A 17,753-nucleotide genomic window follows, 5' to 3' on the forward strand; every position below is an offset into this window, starting at 1 on the left:
CCACATGATACCATTTATATGTGGACTCAAAAAAAAATGCCACAAATGAACTTACTTACAGAACAGAAACAAACTCATAGACAGAGAAAACAAACTTATGGTTACCAGGGGGGGCAAAGGGGTGGGGAGGGAAAAACTGGGAGTTTGGGATTTGCAGACACTAACTACTATATATAAAATAGATAAACAAGGTCCTACTGTAGAGCACAGGGAACTATATTCAATACTTTGTAATAAGCTATGATGAAAAACAATATGAAAAGGAATACATATGTAACTGAAACACTATGCTGTACACCAGAAAGTAACATAACATTGTAAATCAACTTCAATTTTAAAAAAATTACTTCAATTAAAAAACAGAAACAGAATAATGAATATTATCTATTAAATAGAATAAAGTTCCATATACCCATTAGAGCTACCCTGCTGACTATGCTCCTTAGGTCTTACATGCCCTCACTTATTTTCTGACCATTTGATTTTATACTGAGAATAGTATGTCATGTCTCCTATAAAGGTAGATGCTTTTATGTGGTGTATAATCCTGTTACATGTTAATTGTGGCTTTTAGCACTGAAACCTGTCCTTCTTTGTGATGCTTAGTGTGTTTTTGTTACTCTTATTTAGTCTGATATCAGGCTTGCAATCTCTGCTCTCTCAGTGTTTCCATTTGCCTGGTATACTTTTTGTCTTTCTCTTTATATTTTAGCTATTCTGAATAACTTATAATCTTGTTATAATTATTAAGTGTTTACTATATTTCCTATGTTTCTCTCTCTCTATATGTTTTCTTTGCCATTTTATTTTGTCAATTTTTCCTGGTGTTCTCTCAACATTTTGATGTTGTTCTATTTGCTATGTTTCTTTTTCTACATGATGGCAAGTTTACTTCTGTTTTAATTACGTTACTTACCAAGGTTTGTAGTTTTTTCCTAGTTGCTACCGACATAAAACTAGAGAGGTATAATGCTAGTGTCTCATTCTCTTCCTCTTGTAAGCTATTTGATCATTTTGCCTAGAAGCCCAGAATGTGTTTCCTTTATTGTTAACGTCTAATAAATTTAGTAGGATATGTCTTGGAGTTGATAATTACAGGTTAATTTTATCTGGCATTAGGTTAGCCTTATCAATTTGTACACTAGGTCTTTTATGTCCACATACTTTTCTTGGGTTACAGATTTCAGTATCAGTTCTGCTCCACTGTTTGTCTTCTTCGGTGACTACACTGATAAATAAGGTCAGTCTTCTTGGTTTGACTTCCAATTCAACCACTTCTTAACTCATTTTACTTCTTTCTTTATCTTGTTTTCATTCTCTTGGTTGTTTTACTGCTTTTCTTCAATATCCTATATTAAGTTTTCATTCAAATCTAGTTTTCTTTAGAGACATAATTTTTTCTCCTTTTTCAGTTTTATTAGGTAGAATTATTACAGTTTGACTGCATAGACACATTACATTGCATGTAAATACATATATACAGTTTACTGCACATTTTTTGTTTACATATATGTACTAATTATTGTTTCTAAGAACAGACTAGATGTTTAGCTTTTTAAACTTAATAGTTATCAAAGCCAACTACAAAATAAGAATCAACAGAATGCGGTAGAGACATTATAATTTAATATTTACTTCTGATATGATTAGCTTTTTCTTTCATTTTTTTCTAGAGTTTAATTGTGTCACTTCATTTCTTCCTGTTTCTTAAACATTTCTGTTTTTAGTTTTTGATTTTGGATTTAAAATGCTTTTATTTTATCTCAAAATGCTTGTTTGAGAATGTTTAATAAAATTATATTGGTTGTGTTACAGTTTTTTCATGCCTCCCTATTATTTTTCTGGGGGAAGTTTCCATCAACTGAATAGTTTTTCTCAATTGATATGATTTTTTTTAACAGCAATTCTGTTCATAGTTTTTGCTCCTCAGGAGGAGAGAACTGGATGATGTGGGTGGTTTATGAAATTTTTAATTCAGGAGAATTCTCCTGTTATCCATGTACCAAAGTATGGTTTCCTTGTTGTATGGCTTTTATGGGGGGACACTGTAGATGGAAAGAATGTGTGTCTTCAAACTTAGAAAAAAATCTTCTTTTGTTTTACACAATCCTAAATATACTATATCCCTTTTTGTTGTTGGATTTAACTTGGTGAATTTTTGGACTAAGGTTTACTCTTTTTTTGGATCCTTTTATTAAGTATTTGGGTATGGGTATGGAAATTCATACCCAAATTTAATCTTGAATTATTAAAGCCAATACTTAAAATATATGTATAGACTTTGTTTTTTTAGGGTAGTTAGGTTCACAAAGAAATGGAGCACAAAGGTACAGAGATTTTCCATAGATCCCCTACCCGAGACATGCATAGTTTCCCTTATTATCAACATGCCCTGCAAGAGTGGTATATCTGTTACAATGCATGAATCTACATGAACACGTCATTATCACCCAGTGTCCATAGTTTATATTAGGGTTCACTCTTAATGCTGTACATTCTATGAGTTGTATAAACATATAATGGCATGTATCCACCATTTCAGTATCATATAGAGTAGTTTCACTGCCCTAAAACTTCTGTATGCTCAACCTATTCATTCCTCCCTCTTCCTCTATACATTAGTTATTATAGTATAAAAATATTCATTATTAATTTTGTCCTATTGATACTAAAATGCCCATAATTTAAATTAGATTAAAACCCTAAATAAATGTGCCTTTTATATGAAGTCATTACAAATAAATCCATAGTATGCATTAGTTTTTTAAAATATACATATTCTAAATATGACAACCAGTTTACTCATTTCCATTTACATTAGATACTCTAATATGTTATCTTTATTATCCACATCATCAAAAACAGATTAATCTGTAGTTAATACACACTATTTACTAAGCTACTAAAATAGACTAAGGCCCTTTGAGAATATTTCAACAACCATCTTAAAAGAAGCAGAAAATTCAGCTTTGTCTTTATCAGGTGAAAATATGGGTAAGATATGCTACCCTCAGGAAGCTTCCATCTCAGTGGGGAGTTACAGACAAGAATCGCAATATAATGTAGGGCAACATGACAGAGTGCCTGGGATAGGGTAGATACAGAAATGGGGTGGTTATTTTAAAGTACAACAGTCAATGAAAACTACCTTACAGATCTGATACTTGGACAGAGACTTGATAGAGGTTACCAAGCAAAGACCTTAAGAAAGTAGTTTCAGGGCAGTGGGGAAAGCAAGTGTAAAGAGAGCTGAAGCAGAAACCAGCTTGAAGGAAGAGTTAGGAGGTCAGTTTGCTGTGGTGTAGGGAACAAACAGAAGAGTGGTATGAAACAAGGCAGATGCTGGTAAGGACAAGATCATGTAGGAGGCCATGATAAGCAGTTTCGATTCTATCCTGATTGTCATTGAAAGTGATTAGAGAATTTTAAGTGGGGGCATAATATTTTCTGATTTATGTTTTCAAAGATTACTGATCAGTATATGGAGAATGGACTGTGAGGAGGAGGCAAGAATGAGAGATGAAAATAGTCCACCCAAGAGGCGTTGTCCAGGTGGCTTAGACTAGGGCTGCAGTAATGGGGATGAGGAATCAATGCATACTGCCTCCATGTGCTGTATGGGAAGCTGACAGGACTTGCTAATAAACTGACTTCCAGTCACAAGGGGAAAAAGTAGCATCTAGGATGGTAACTACTATGGTGTTATTTATTGTAATGGAGAAGACAGAGGAAATTGGAGGCATAGAGGAATACAGTCCATCCAAGGTAAGGACTTCTCTGCCTTTCCCTAGCCCTCACACACACCAGCAGATGTAGAACTGGGCAGAGAAGAGAGAAAAAATGTGAGCACCAGATCATACCAGCACCACTTGTCCAATCCAAAATGCTAGAGTCACAGATCTAGCAGATCATACCAGCACCACTTGTCCAATCCAAAATGCTAGAGTCACAGATCTAGCCTATACTCGGGGGGAGGAAGGAAAAGAACTTTGAACCAACTACGCTATTGAAGCTTAAAAATGAGTAGGTTGAGTCTCAGAAACTTAAATGTGATCATATAATTGAAAGTAGCCTGAAAAGTTATGAAATTGGACTATGATGTTGTTCAAGAAGATGCAACCCAATGGAGAGGGGTCACTAGAACACAGCTGAAGGCAGTAACAGGAAAAAATAAGACTCTTTCATGTTTATTCCCCAGGTTTTTCAGAATACTCAGAAAATAAAGCACCAAAAGTGACTTCAGAATGAGGAAGTGATCAGCTGGTTCAAAAGGTGCTGAGAAGTTCAACAGGATGAAGACAGAGGACTGACTTCAGCAACAGGCCACTGATTGATCGCCTCAATAAAAGTCATTTTATTTTAGCAAGTGGTAGAGATACAAAAGCCAAATTGGAGTGGGCAAAAAAGAGGAGAGGAAGTGAGGAAATACAGGTAACAATGACAGAGTATCTTTCAAGAAGGTCAGCTACAGACACATGAGGGAAAAAAATGAGAGTGGACCATTTTTAATCATAACGGCAGCTTAATTCCTAGTATGCGTCACAGAAATGCCAGTAATATTCTTCAGGGGTTCTCTGCAACCAAAGTATATATAGTGCAGGAAAACGTAATTTTTCAACAGATTTTTTTCTTACCTCCACTGATTAAATTTAATGTGTCTTGTTTTCCATCTCCTTCTTGTGACTGACCTGGATCCAGTGAAGTCTGAGAAAGGCTAACTTCAGCTGATAACTGGTCAAGACTCTGATAACTTTTTCTGTAAGACAAGAGTGAAATACTAGTTTAATTTCTTCTCACAAAAAAAAAGAATTCCTAGAAGCATTCTTAAATGATTTTCTTCAATTTACTGAATTTCTGGTTAATTTCTCCCCATTGTTCTCCCTAAACTTTATCAGGGCTGCAATATGATCTCCATTATACTTTTCTTTCTACCTTCTTTGGAAGTCTGTTTAATCTACTAAAAAAGGAAAAGAGAAAATTTGTCACACAAATTTAAATCCTTACACTAATTTTTGATGATCAAGTTAGTTAAGAAATGGCCATTATCAATTGCCAAAGGTGCAGAAAACCTCTCATCACTTAATGTAGAAACAAAACTGGCATAAGTTAATGATGAGCTAGTATCTCCAAAGACCAGTACCCTGATATTTTTACAGATGGTTTCTACATAACAATAATAACAAACTAATATTATCAGTTCCTATAATTTAGAAGTTTAGAAAATGTTGGGTAGTAAAATACTGTTTGTGTTAAATCACTGTCAAGATAATTAACCTCCTTCCCTTACCTATTTGTAATTAGGAGCCCACTTTATACCAAACAAATTCATTAGAAATTATTTACAACAGAGGAAAAATTCAGTTATAAATTCAGTTATAAATGCTGAGATAGACCATGTAAACTATACTGTATTTAATCAAATTATTTTCCTGTGCCTAATAGGTAGAAGGCTTGCTTTTTAAAATGAACGGCTTAAGATAAGTTTCTGACACTGTTATTTCATTATCGGAAACTTTTTAATTAGTATCATTAAATTTAAAATTATGCATAGAATATTTACAAACAACAAAATACCCAGAAGCAAAAAGGACTTAGAATTCATTTGACTCTCGAGGAAGGACTGAGAGTTTGACAGCACACGTTTACAGAATGTGAAGGGCTGTCATCCACAGAGGAAGGAAAGACCATGAAAGCATCCTAAGGTAACAGCAACACCAATACAAGATGAGCTTTTTGTGTGGACTATGGAAGTTCCTTTCAGAATATCACACTTCTAAATCCAAAGTGATCTGGGGACCTTTCTACTCTCCTCACATTTATAGGCTTTATTTACTTAACCAAATGTCAATAAACATTAAAACAGAATTTAGTAGACAACGATGTTTTGAAGCAATAATAAAAATTGTAAGCCAGAATTAAGCACCTTACTCATAAGACATTAAGAACAGTATCACACAATATCTTCTTTTCATGGAACTAACTAGTCACCATCATCTAAAAGGAATCTAATTCAGTAATGACAAAGAATGGCTTTGGTTTCCACATTCTTACCTGATTTCCAATGCGACTGGCAGGTCCATCTGACAAATTATTTTGTTGTCAAGGAGTAACTATCTGTCTATCGGAGTTCTTTAAAATATCGTATAAGTCCTACCTTAGAATTCTAGACTTATTAAAATCACAGTATAAGATTTAAGTGTAGCCCACCAGATATGTCAAACTAATGAACAGTCTGTTCCTATTTCTCAGAATGGAATTCTAAAATGGCAATAGCTTAATCAAAATAAGAACCCAAGATAGTAAGAGTTATGTATTATGACTATATAAAAGTTTATAGTTTAATCTATGCCACTACATTGTTAAATATAATTTAACTTGTAGGAATTGTCATATGTCATGAGCATTTGAGACAATAAAATCCACTGCATTCGACATCTTACTATTTAAACATTTTAAAACCATTCGAATACAGACCTCTATACATAGAATCTGATACCAAATGAAGGCAAACTAAAAGGAAATTAAGCAATAGACCTGAATTCAATTCTAAGTAAGTTTTTCTTGAAGCCTACACTTTGTATCAATGACCAGAAATAATGATATGAATAATCTATTGTCACTTATTTGCCCATCAGATGTATTGAGTTCAGTAATAACTTAACATGATCTGGTAGTCACTGGACAACAGTGTGTGATCCACAGAAGGAGACATTATCCACATGCAGAAAGTAAAAACAAATAGATGCGCACTGTATACATAGAGGCACTTGGCTGTGCATGGAAAAAGAGATAGACCATTCTTTTTATTCTTGGTTTGATTTTCATAGAAGTATGTTTAAGGAACAAAATAAGCATTTGCTACAGCAAAATGTCTATAAACTTAATTTCCTAAAATTAATGGAAGGATGCAAGGGAGCTTGACGGGGATACACGTGAGTCAGGTTAATGCAAAAACTTAACTATCTATAAAAGACTCCTACAGTCTCAGTGCTTGAGGAAGTTCTTCTTTAAAAAGATTAGAAAAACACATGGGAAGAAGAACCTCTAATGCATCTGAAGTGATTATATCGAATGCATCAGAAGTCAGTAAGAAAAATTAGCCTAAATAGTAGATAATGAAAGGCCTGTAAAAGCTTGTAATTCTTAATAATTTTATAAATTACAGCCAAATTGGGAGACAATGATAAATTTAGAAAACTAAAAAACCTTAAGTAGAAAAGATGAATATGGTGACAATGAATTTGATCTTTTGGGACGGGAATGATGGGTTAGGCAATAATCTAAAAAGGTTAAGAAACAGATAATCTAATAAGATTATATAACAAATATCTAACAAGCTCATGTGACCTAGATTTTACATATATACATTAAAACAGAACTTATTTTAGAAACAAAAAAGTAATCGATTGCTCTATGTGTGTCTTAGGGAACGTGTTTTATATATTTATTCATTGTTGAGCTCTTATAGCAAGCCTGTAATAACTTAAAAATTTTTAACATGATATTCTTATGTTTGAAGTAAAGGGAAAGATACAACAAAATCCAGCATAACTAATGTTTCCAGGTCTAAATAATCAAGAAATAAACTGGAAATTATATTTTTAAAGTTTTATAATCAGTGTCGTAAATAAATTTAAGATCTACTGTGAAAAGGATCCTTCCACGATCAGGTGACCACAGCCAAGTTATCTAACGGCTCATTTTAAGAAATGTCAACAAATCCATGAAATTCACTGGATCAAACAGCACACCTTCTTTCTTCTCAAAGCCAACTGGGAAAATAAATTTGCAGAGCCCAGAGAGAGAAATAACTCTGGACATCCCGTACTCTTAAGCAGCAAATTATAACAACTCTCATTATGGGGTCAGTTTCTTTTTCCATATTATCAAGAGAGCTAATGTTCCCTACTAAACAGGTTTTGGCTACCTCCTCTGTAACATGGAGTTTCTCATAGATGTTTCTTGAACTTAATGTAAGATATTGATCCAATGAAGAAGAATTAGTGATCAAGTTAGTTCAAGAGCTTTGGCTTATATTATAAATTCGAGGAGAGTAGAAACTAGATCCTGATAAAAAGTTATGATCTGTTTCAAAGATGATTTATACCTCACTATCCTGTTCTGAAAATCCAAAGTTTCCATTTTTACATGAAGAAGTTGCTACTGTTTATTCTGAACAACTAGGGATTTGCTGGTCATTTTAATTTTACATAAGGTTTTACAACCTCTAGGAAAGCAGAGCTTGGGCTGGTGGATGAGTGTATATTCTGAAAATATGAAAGATACAAGGTCCTTTGAGAGTATAAACAAAAAAGATTATAATATAGACTATAAACAAAGATTTTCCAGTGAGGTACCACCTTATACCAGCCAGAATGGCCATCATTCAAAAGTCCACAAACGACAAATGCTGGAGAGGCTGTGGAGAAAAGGGAACCCTCCTACACTGCTGGTGGGAATGCAGTTTGGTGCAGCCACTGTGGAAAACAGTGTGGAGATTCCTCAAAAGACTAGGAATAGACTTACCATATGACCCAGGAATCCTGCTCCTGGGCATATAACCAGAAGGAACCCTACTTCAAAAAGACACCTGCACCCCAATGTTCATAGCAGCACTATTTACAATAGCCAAGACATGGAAACAGCCTAAATGTCCATAGATAGACGACTGGATAAAGAAGAGGTGGTATATTTATACAGTGGAATACTATTCAGCCATAAAAACTGACAACATAACGCCATTTGCAGCAACATGGATGTCCCTGGAGATCTCATTCTAGCTGAAGTAAGCCAGAAAGAGAAAGAAAGATACCATATGAGATCGCTCATTTGTGGAATCTAAAAATAATAATAATAATAATAATAATAATAATAATAATAATAATAATAATAATAACAACAACAACAACAACAACAACAACATAAATACAAGACAGAAGCAGACTCATAAACATAGAATACAAACTTGTGGTTGCCAGGGGGGAGGGGAGTGAGAAGGGACACACTGGGAGTTCGAAATTTGTAGATACTGACAGGCATATGTAGAATAGATAAACAAGATCATACTGTATAGCACAGAGAAATATATACAAGATCTTGTGGTAGCTCACAGCGAAAAAGAATGAGACAATGAATATATGTATGTTCATGTATAACTGAAAAATTGTGCTCTACACTGGAAATTGACACAACATTGTAAACTGACTAGAACTCAATAAAAAAGAAGTTTAAAATAAATAAATAAAGATTTTCCAGGAAGTGATTGGGTTCCAGGAACTTATTACCTCATATGACTTATGATTCTGTTTAAATAGGCATTACCGCCAGTATTTCATGTGCAGAAAGAACAGGTAAGAAAAGGAAGTGGTGCTTAGTGCTACACAGCAAGGAAGCAGCAGATACCTCTAAGTCCTGACTTTAAACTCTAGTCCCAGGGATCTCAGTACTACTTCCTAGCTTCATAATTTCTGTTCAGGGATATCAGTTTGGCAATAGGGCCATCAAAAAGCAATGTCAACATCTGAGGTCAAGTCAGATTAAAGGATGATGCTGGGAAGGAATGGGTGCCTCTTCTTTAACTAATGGAGTAACTGAGTCAAGAGGTATAAAATTTGGATCCATGCTAAACAGACAAGCAGGCAGTTACACTGCATTCTTTTCTGAAACCATAATTATTTTTGTTGCTGCTGTAAGACTCTGTAACAACCAGTCACTATTACTATATGCAAAGGTAAATTAGAAATAAATCTTCCCCTTAGACTTCCTCACTGGTTCTTCAGTAGCTCTACAGGCAGGTAGGGGTACATGCAAGTCCTTTGGCTAAAATATATTACCTCCCACCATCTAAAGTGACAATGTAAATATTGCAATAAAAAGGCATAGTTATTAGTCTTTTAACTTGTCAGGACATAATATTTTTGCAGTTAAAAAAGCAGGAGCATTTCATGTATAGATAAGTGTACCAAGTATTGCTAAAAATTAAGTTTTTCAACTATAAATTAGAAATACAAACAAACTAATCTTCTTCCATTAATGAAATATGCCAAAGAAAGATACAAATTGTATACCAGCAAATAAGATATATTCCAGTTATTTATAACTTTCCTAAGGGCATAAAAGGACTTGATTCCAATCCATGAAAGAGTCAGTCAACTCTCTGAATCATATTAAGCAGCGTGGTATAGTAGATAGTAAAGAGAGTTCCACTAATTTATTCTGTAATTTAATGTCTGGCTACTTACTACCTAGTGAAAGGCACCCTAAGAAGCACAGAAAGAAGTGTGTTGCTCTACCAGTGAAAGTTAAAACAAGGGCTCTAAAAGAAAAGCAGGGAAAAACACAAAAAGAGGGAGAGAAAGGAGGGAGAAGAGAAGGGAGGAGAGGATGGAGAGGAAAGGAGGACAGGGAGAGAGAGAAGGGAAGACAGAGGATGGAAGGGGAGGGAGGGAGGGAGCATGATCAAAAATTTACCTGCAGACAGACAGGAAAATAAAGACATTGAAACAAATTACCAAGATGGGAAAGTGGCTAAAAGTGAAAAGAAGCTAACACAATTTACAAGTTCCAAAATTAAGATTACCTAAAGATAGTCAAAGATTTTGCAGCTCTTTCACTACTGGGAAACTGTGACTAAATGAAATAGTCCTGAACACTGGGACAAAAACAGGAAAAGGATCTTGTGGCCTTTAGGTAGAGTGATGGTATCTTCAAAGTCCTCCAAAATTAGATTTATTGAAAATGAACAAAACTCATTCAGAACCACCAAGAATAAGTAAATTTCTTTTTATCTTGTCATGAGATGGAATTTGATGTTTTCTAATAAGCATGAAAATTAGTCCTAAGGCAAATACAAACACTAACGCCAGAATTCAAAAATAGATGGCTCTAGATAAACAACAAGGACCTACTGTAGAGCACAGGGAACTACATTCAATATCTTGTAATAACCTATAACGGGAAAGAATATGAAAAACATATATATATATATAAAACTGTATAACTGAATCACTATGCCATACACCAGAAACTAACAAAACACTGTAAATCAACTATACTTCAATTAAAAAAAATAGATGGCTCATTAAATATGAGCTCACAGACTTAACTGAATGACCGGCTGAAGATTAACTTAAGTAGGTAGCTGGCGTATAATATTGCGTAAGGATTTCTCAATTTTTTTTTACTTTTCCAGGGTGCCTTATCTTCAAACATTAACACATTCCACTGCCTTAATCTAACCTTCCCAAGCCAAAATAGTCTTAAATCCTACATTTGTTCTAAGCTAAAAGTGAAGAATGAGAAACCAAAGTGGACAGCCATACGTTTTGGTACAACTAAATTTGTAAATTAGTTGGAAAAAAAGGTATCACACTTACTCATACCACTGTTTATTGTGTTTTCGGTAAAGCAACGTATCCAAGGCAACAGCATTGACATCCAGAGCTCCTGGGGAAGGCCACTGGTTGGTGAGGTGGGCAGTTAACTCTTGTCTTGATCTTAAATCATTATTCTTTAGCACAGTCCTGTGAATATTAAGATGGTGAGTGCTTTTGTCTTCACTGCTCTGCATGGCAGAGGAACCTAATGGCATCAATTTAGGCCGCCCCCAAATTCACCTTTTTAATGGTATATTAACAGACTGTGAACAGAACTACAGGTAGGCTAGTCAGGGCTAGGACTATTTTGTCTACAAATCACTACCTGTGAAATTCAGATTTCCTATCTCTTCCCCAGAGATACTGCTAAAGGACTAAGGGACTGCATTTTACATCTCAACTACAAAGCAATGGTGATATCTTAAAGTTACAGGTGATCAGATGACAGTTAAAAATATCAAAGAAAGTAAAGATTCCATGTGCGTGATTCTCTAGCTTCAAAATTCACAATCTATTGAAATAATTTAACTCAGTAAACAAAACAATTAAAATTAATAAAAATAAACTAATGCAGAAAAATGATGGAAGAAAGAAAAATCCATGAGGTTCCTATAATTGTTTTTGATAGAGGGGACCACTAATAAAGCCCCACAAATGATTAAATCAACGACAACTGCACTGAACAATATAATCCACTGGAAATATTTCAACTACAGAATTAAGCCATTACAACTCATGGTTTATTTTCGTTTTTGTAGAGCTGTTATAACAACTGCAAAAGAACTAGCTTTCTGCCACAATTTCAACTTCACAAACCAACTGATCATTCTCACAAGACTAATTCAACATTTGAACTAGTAGTTAATTTAACACAGAATTCTGTTTGTACAGCTCTTATTCTACCTCCAAAAGACCTTAAAGTTCCACCTGAGCAACCTACTTTCTGAAACAGGAGTCCACAACCTCAGTGCATCCATGTTCTGAGCCATCAGCTCCTATCAGAAAGTAACATGTGCCTGCCACTGACTTGCAGAGACAACAGTCCTGCTGTAGGTGGCAGAGTCACTGGTGGGCTAGTAAAACAACCCTGCACTAGAAAAAATCAACCTGCACACCTCTGGCTATTAACCGTGGTTCTACCGGAATAATCCTATTTTTTATATGTTTCTAGCAAGCTACATATGAATACAGATCTGACAGGATACCTGTGTGCATTTAAAACTATTTGCTTCATTATGTCCATAAAGAAACAGTATCTGATGTAAACAGTAGACTGTCTCTCAGAGTGGAATACTAGAGGTGAAACAGGCAGCAGTCGACGATGAAGTATCCCATTAAGATATTCCTCTAGGCTAGGTCCAAAGATTCCATTTCAGTGGGAAAGGAATGAAAATTTTTTAAAGGACTTTTAAGGGACTTTATCATTGGTTTTTATGAAAACAACAAAGAGCAATTAGAAAACTTCTAAGACTGACAAAAAATCGTATAAAGCAGAGATGCAGATTACTACAGAGAACCTATTATAAATAAACTATCATTATTTTGGGTTCTCTTGCTAGATTTTTCTTTCACATATTCCCTCTTTAGGGGTTCTAGTGCATGTCACTGGAGAGCTCAATTCCAGTGTCGTAAGTGGCCTACAAGAAATAGTCAGAGCAGAATGCAGGAAAGGCAAACGTGCGTCTGAGGAAACAACATTGGTAGAACTCAGTTAATGATAAGTAATTGAACTATCAGTAATTATCATTAGAAATCCTAATGATACTGTATTCTCTGGGAAGCTCCGGTACTCGAACAGAACATAAGAGATTTCAGCATACTGATTAAGACCACTTTTCACCCACATTGCATCTGTTTCCCACCATTTGTGAGGAATGTGGACACACTAAATGCTGGCACTTGCCCTGCCAGAACAAGAAGGAAAGCTTCCTGGAGGATCCTGTGTAAGGAAGGCCCTCTCTCACCACTTCCGTACACCAGGCAGCAGGCAAGTGAATTAAAAGGCTGAAAACCCCATCCTTGAATTCTGAATCTTGACTGGAGTTCACTGAGAGTAATAAACAAAAGAAGCAGTTTATTCATTCCAGCAGTGAGGTCCTAACTAAAATGTACCAGCGAAGAGACATTCTTGATGTTCTGACTTCCCAACTCTCTGAAGTACCTCTTTTCAGGTCTACTTTTCCAGTCCTTTATCCATTCCATGAGTTACTGATGTCAATCTAATGAATTCCATTTGTGCTTAAGAGTTGGTTGTGGTTGCATGCAATCAGAGAATCCTATTACTTACCTTAGAACAAACAAAATATATCTAGTTAACTTCAAGATCTACTCAGTAGTAATCCAAATGATGATAATATGAAGAATGAGGATTTTTTCCTTAGCTGGCCAAACTTAAAAATAGGTTCATCTTAAACAATTAGTTATTTCATAGTGCAAAATCAGGGGCAATTAAAGGTAGAAACTACGTGATCATTAGTATTTAACTGAATAAAACTCTAACCAATGCTAACATTACTGAGCTAATCTAAAAACTGAATCATTCTATATGAGATAGATTCTACTTGACATTTCGATGACAAGTCAATTTAACATTCTCTCATTAAGGTAATAATTCTACAGAAAGATACATTAAGGTAAAATTATTTAATTTACTAAAGAAGTGGAAATAATATACCTAACTTAAAGAACTTTATTGTGGAATCTACCTCTAAATTGGTAAGACAGCTAACTTCTCCTAGATTCTCAATAGAAATTATTCAGGAACTTGGCCACAAAAGAAAAAAAATCCAATCTTTTCCTCCCCAGGTTTACTGAAGTATAATTGACAATTTAAAATTGTACACATCTAAAGTGTACAACTTGATGATTTGATATACACATACAATACGAAATAACCACTCAAGCTAATTAACATATCCAGCAACTTACATGGTTAACTTCTTGTGTGATGAGAACACTTAAGATATACCCTCTTATAAAATTTCAAGTATACAGTACACAATTGTTAACTATATATTAAATTGTTGTACATCAGATCTCCAGAATTTATTCATCTTGCAAATTGAAACTTTGTACTCCTGAACCAACATCTCCCCAAATTCCCCTCTCTCTAGGCCCTAGTAACCATTCTGTTCTCTGTTTCTACAAGTTTGACAATTTTAGAGTCCACACATAAGTAGGATCATGCAGTATTTGTCTTTCTGCATCTGGTTTATTTCACTTAGCATAATGTCACCATGTTGTCATGAATGGCAGGATTTCCTTCTTTTTTAAGGCTGAATAATAGTCCATTGTGCCTATATGTGTGCATATAGACACAGGGTCTTTAGATATATCACATTTTCTTCATCCATTCATCCATGGATACATGGACAGTGAAGTTACTTCTACCTCTTGGCTACTGTGAATCATTCTGCAATTAACACGACATGCAGTTATCTCTTCAAGATCCTGAAACAGAGAAGGACCCTGAGGAGCTCTCCCCGGTACAAGAATTTCTGTGTCCTCCCTGTTTCTCATTCATATTAAAATTCCCAGTATCTAGCACAGTTCCTAGAATAAAGCAGGTACTCAATAAGTGTGTGTGTGTGCATCAGAAAATATTATTTCAAGGGTTTATCTTTCTAAATGGAAATCTGACCTGAAATTGGTAACTCCACAGAGCTCCCTTGCATGGCATATAAAGTCCTTTCTCATCTGGACACACACACACACACACACACACTTGCCCTCTATGTCTGAGTAACCAGGAGCAACCATGCAGTTTCCTGTATCTGTGGGACTCTCTAATCTCTCCGTGTTTGGCTTTTGTTGTTTTCTCTGCCTGGAAGGCCCATCTCTTCCTGTACGAGTCTATCAAATGTCTAAACCACTTTAAGGAATTAGTATACGCATCACCACCTCCTTAAATCCTTCCCAGTTCTTCTCCTTTACAGAGAAATGCTGTTTCCCACTGTATCTATCACAGCACTTGCGACATGTTACTGCTCTTATTATTTATATGTCTATGTCCTCTGTAAGTACTTTGAGGGCGGGAATTAGAATAGACTTATTTCTGTATTCTTAGCACCAATTCCAGCATCCAGGACAGAAGAGAGCTCAATAAACATCAGTAGAATGAACAAATGTTCAACTATAAAATAAATTTTATCATTACCAAAATAAGCTATAGCCCACTTTTCTAAATTTAAGGACAATACAGAATCTTTGAGAAAAAGCACCTTGAAAAATAATCAATCTGCAAAGGAAGATGGCAAATATAGAGTAATATATCCTACTTTGAAACTACGAGAAACTAAATACCAATGCACTTTTCTTGCTTAAAATAACAAAACATCCAGGTAGCTTTAATGTTTAGGGAAGCAATTAGATTACTGTTAAGAGTGTGATAAATCTTTGCTAAGCATCACAACAAACTTACATTCTACTGGTTCTCTACCTTGACTATACATTCGAATAACTGGGGAAACACTGAAGAAATATTGATACCCAAGTCTTATCTCAGATCAATGAAATGAGCTTCTATGATGGTGGGGGCCAGGCACCATAATTTTTTTAAAGCTCCCTACATGATCTAAGATAACTTTTTTCCCTTGTGCAATAACAAAACTACATATCTCTCTGACTGTTACTTTTTGGTCTTTTTCAGTAAAGGTCCTTTCCTCCAGTTAATCCTTAAATTACCATGTCACCAACAACTCGCTCCACTCCTATTCTCAAAATGCTCAGAGTCTCTGTAAATACAGAGTACCGCAGTTACAAAAACAAGATCCTACATTCTTTGAGCCCTCAAAATTACATTCATTATTTTAAATGAAAGGCAAAAACATAAAATTTCCAGTTTGGTCTCTTTCTTTCCTTTCAGACATCAAGCTCAAGTCTACTGTTACTTACAAGCTCTTTTAAAAGATGTAGAATCCCATACTCTATATTTTGATAGCAGTGCTTAGCCAATTCAAAACTGTTAGTTTGTTGATGGGTTTGATTCTTTACCTTGTGTCTCCAAACCTGAGGGTGATCCTCTCTCCCTCACTCTGCTCCCTGCCCACCTACCTGGGAGGCTGCGCTGCTGCTCATGATGAAATTATACTGGCGGCTGTTAGACAGACATAAGGCATATAACCTTTGGCACTGAGCATTTACTATCTGTGACTCCAAGTATTCCTAAGTCACCCTGAAGGTCCATGATGTGAAGCAATTTCTAACTTTGAGAAGTTCATACATTTGAAGACGATGGCTATAAGGCAAGTGTGGAGAGTGAATCTAGCAAAGGCCTAACACCCCTGCAGCAAACCTTTGTTATTTTCCACTTATTACTGATTTCCTGGTGTGCTGTAATTCTCAGGAATGTGCAATATTCCAGTGCTGTTTGTGACAGGGCACAATGAGAAAATCTTAGGCTATAATCTTCATGAAAATAAAAAATCTAATACATCAGGACTACAGTAATGCAGAATTCTACATAACGAGCAGAACGACTAGGTAGAGAGCACTGAAGTTTGGACAGCGGAAAGCCACCAAACACAAGGTGTTGATACACTCCATCCCCTCAGTCTCTTAGGAACACAGATAAGAGAGTTACCTGCTTCCTGCTTCTCCTGACTCTCTTGGAAGAGGAACAGGATCATCACCCAGGCCTATCTGTTTACTGTCCGTGTCGGTGTCTGCCATCCACCCAATGTGAACTCTGAGGGCAGCAACTATGTTTTATCCATTCCTGAGTCACCAGCACCTAGAACAGGGCCTGGCTCTTCATGCATTCTCAATAAATATTTGTCAAATGAATGAATGAATGTCAGAGAAGTTACAAAAGCAACTTAGTACAAATAGAAGTGGAGAGATTTACTCATCTCTATTTATTTATAGTTTACCAGAATTGGAAAATGCTTATATAGCTTGTGAATATCTTAGCTTCTTCTTAATGTTAGTATAAAAGTGTTCTCTGTGTGTTTTTGTTTTTTGTTAATTTTAGATCCAGCCATGGGATAAAGATTCACTTTATATCACTTTGCAATTATTTCCCTTTAAGCAAATGTTTTCAAAGAAATCTAAAAAGGCGTCAGGTATCCAAAAATTATAAATTATTTACCTTTGATGTATTCTTGCCTCAAAAGTTAACCCCAAATCTAACAAAGTCTTTTAAGTGCTTTTCAATCTTGTTTATGCTTTTTTTAAAAAAAAACCTGAAGTATAGCTGATTTACAGTATTATATTAGTTTAGGTGTACAGCGTAGTGATTTGATATTTTTATGAATTACATTCCATTTAAATTATTATAAAATACTGGCTACATTCCCTGTGCTGCACATTACTGGTTGCTTACTTATTTTACCCCGGTTTCACTTAACTGGACAGTATCCTTTGAAAAGAAATAGTGAG

The 17,753-nt window shown here is 35.2% G+C and overlaps 1 protein-coding gene across 7 annotated transcripts in view; it reads right to left on the reverse strand.

Annotated features, from left to right (window-relative positions):
* RUNDC3B (RUN domain containing 3B) overlaps nt 1-17,753 on the reverse strand; it is a 121,638-nt gene that overhangs the window by 14,267 nt on the left and 89,618 nt on the right. For 4 of the 7 annotated variants that reach the window (XM_032484057.1, XM_032484059.1, XM_032484060.1 and 1 more), the window contains 2 exons: nt 11,376-11,522; nt 4,635-4,756 (listed from right to left, as the gene is read on the reverse strand). In XM_032484057.1, coding sequence (XP_032339948.1) covers nt 4,635-4,756; nt 11,376-11,522 — 269 coding nt within the window. The remainder of the gene's footprint in view (nt 1-4,634; nt 4,757-11,375; nt 11,523-17,753) is intronic. The other 3 variants (XM_032484061.1, XM_032484062.1, XM_032484063.1) reach the window with 1 other exon arrangement.

This window comes from Camelus ferus, chromosome 7 (assembly GCF_009834535.1).
Source record: "Camelus ferus isolate YT-003-E chromosome 7, BCGSAC_Cfer_1.0, whole genome shotgun sequence".
In the NCBI taxonomy this organism is placed as follows: Eukaryota; Metazoa; Chordata; class Mammalia; order Artiodactyla; family Camelidae; genus Camelus; species Camelus ferus.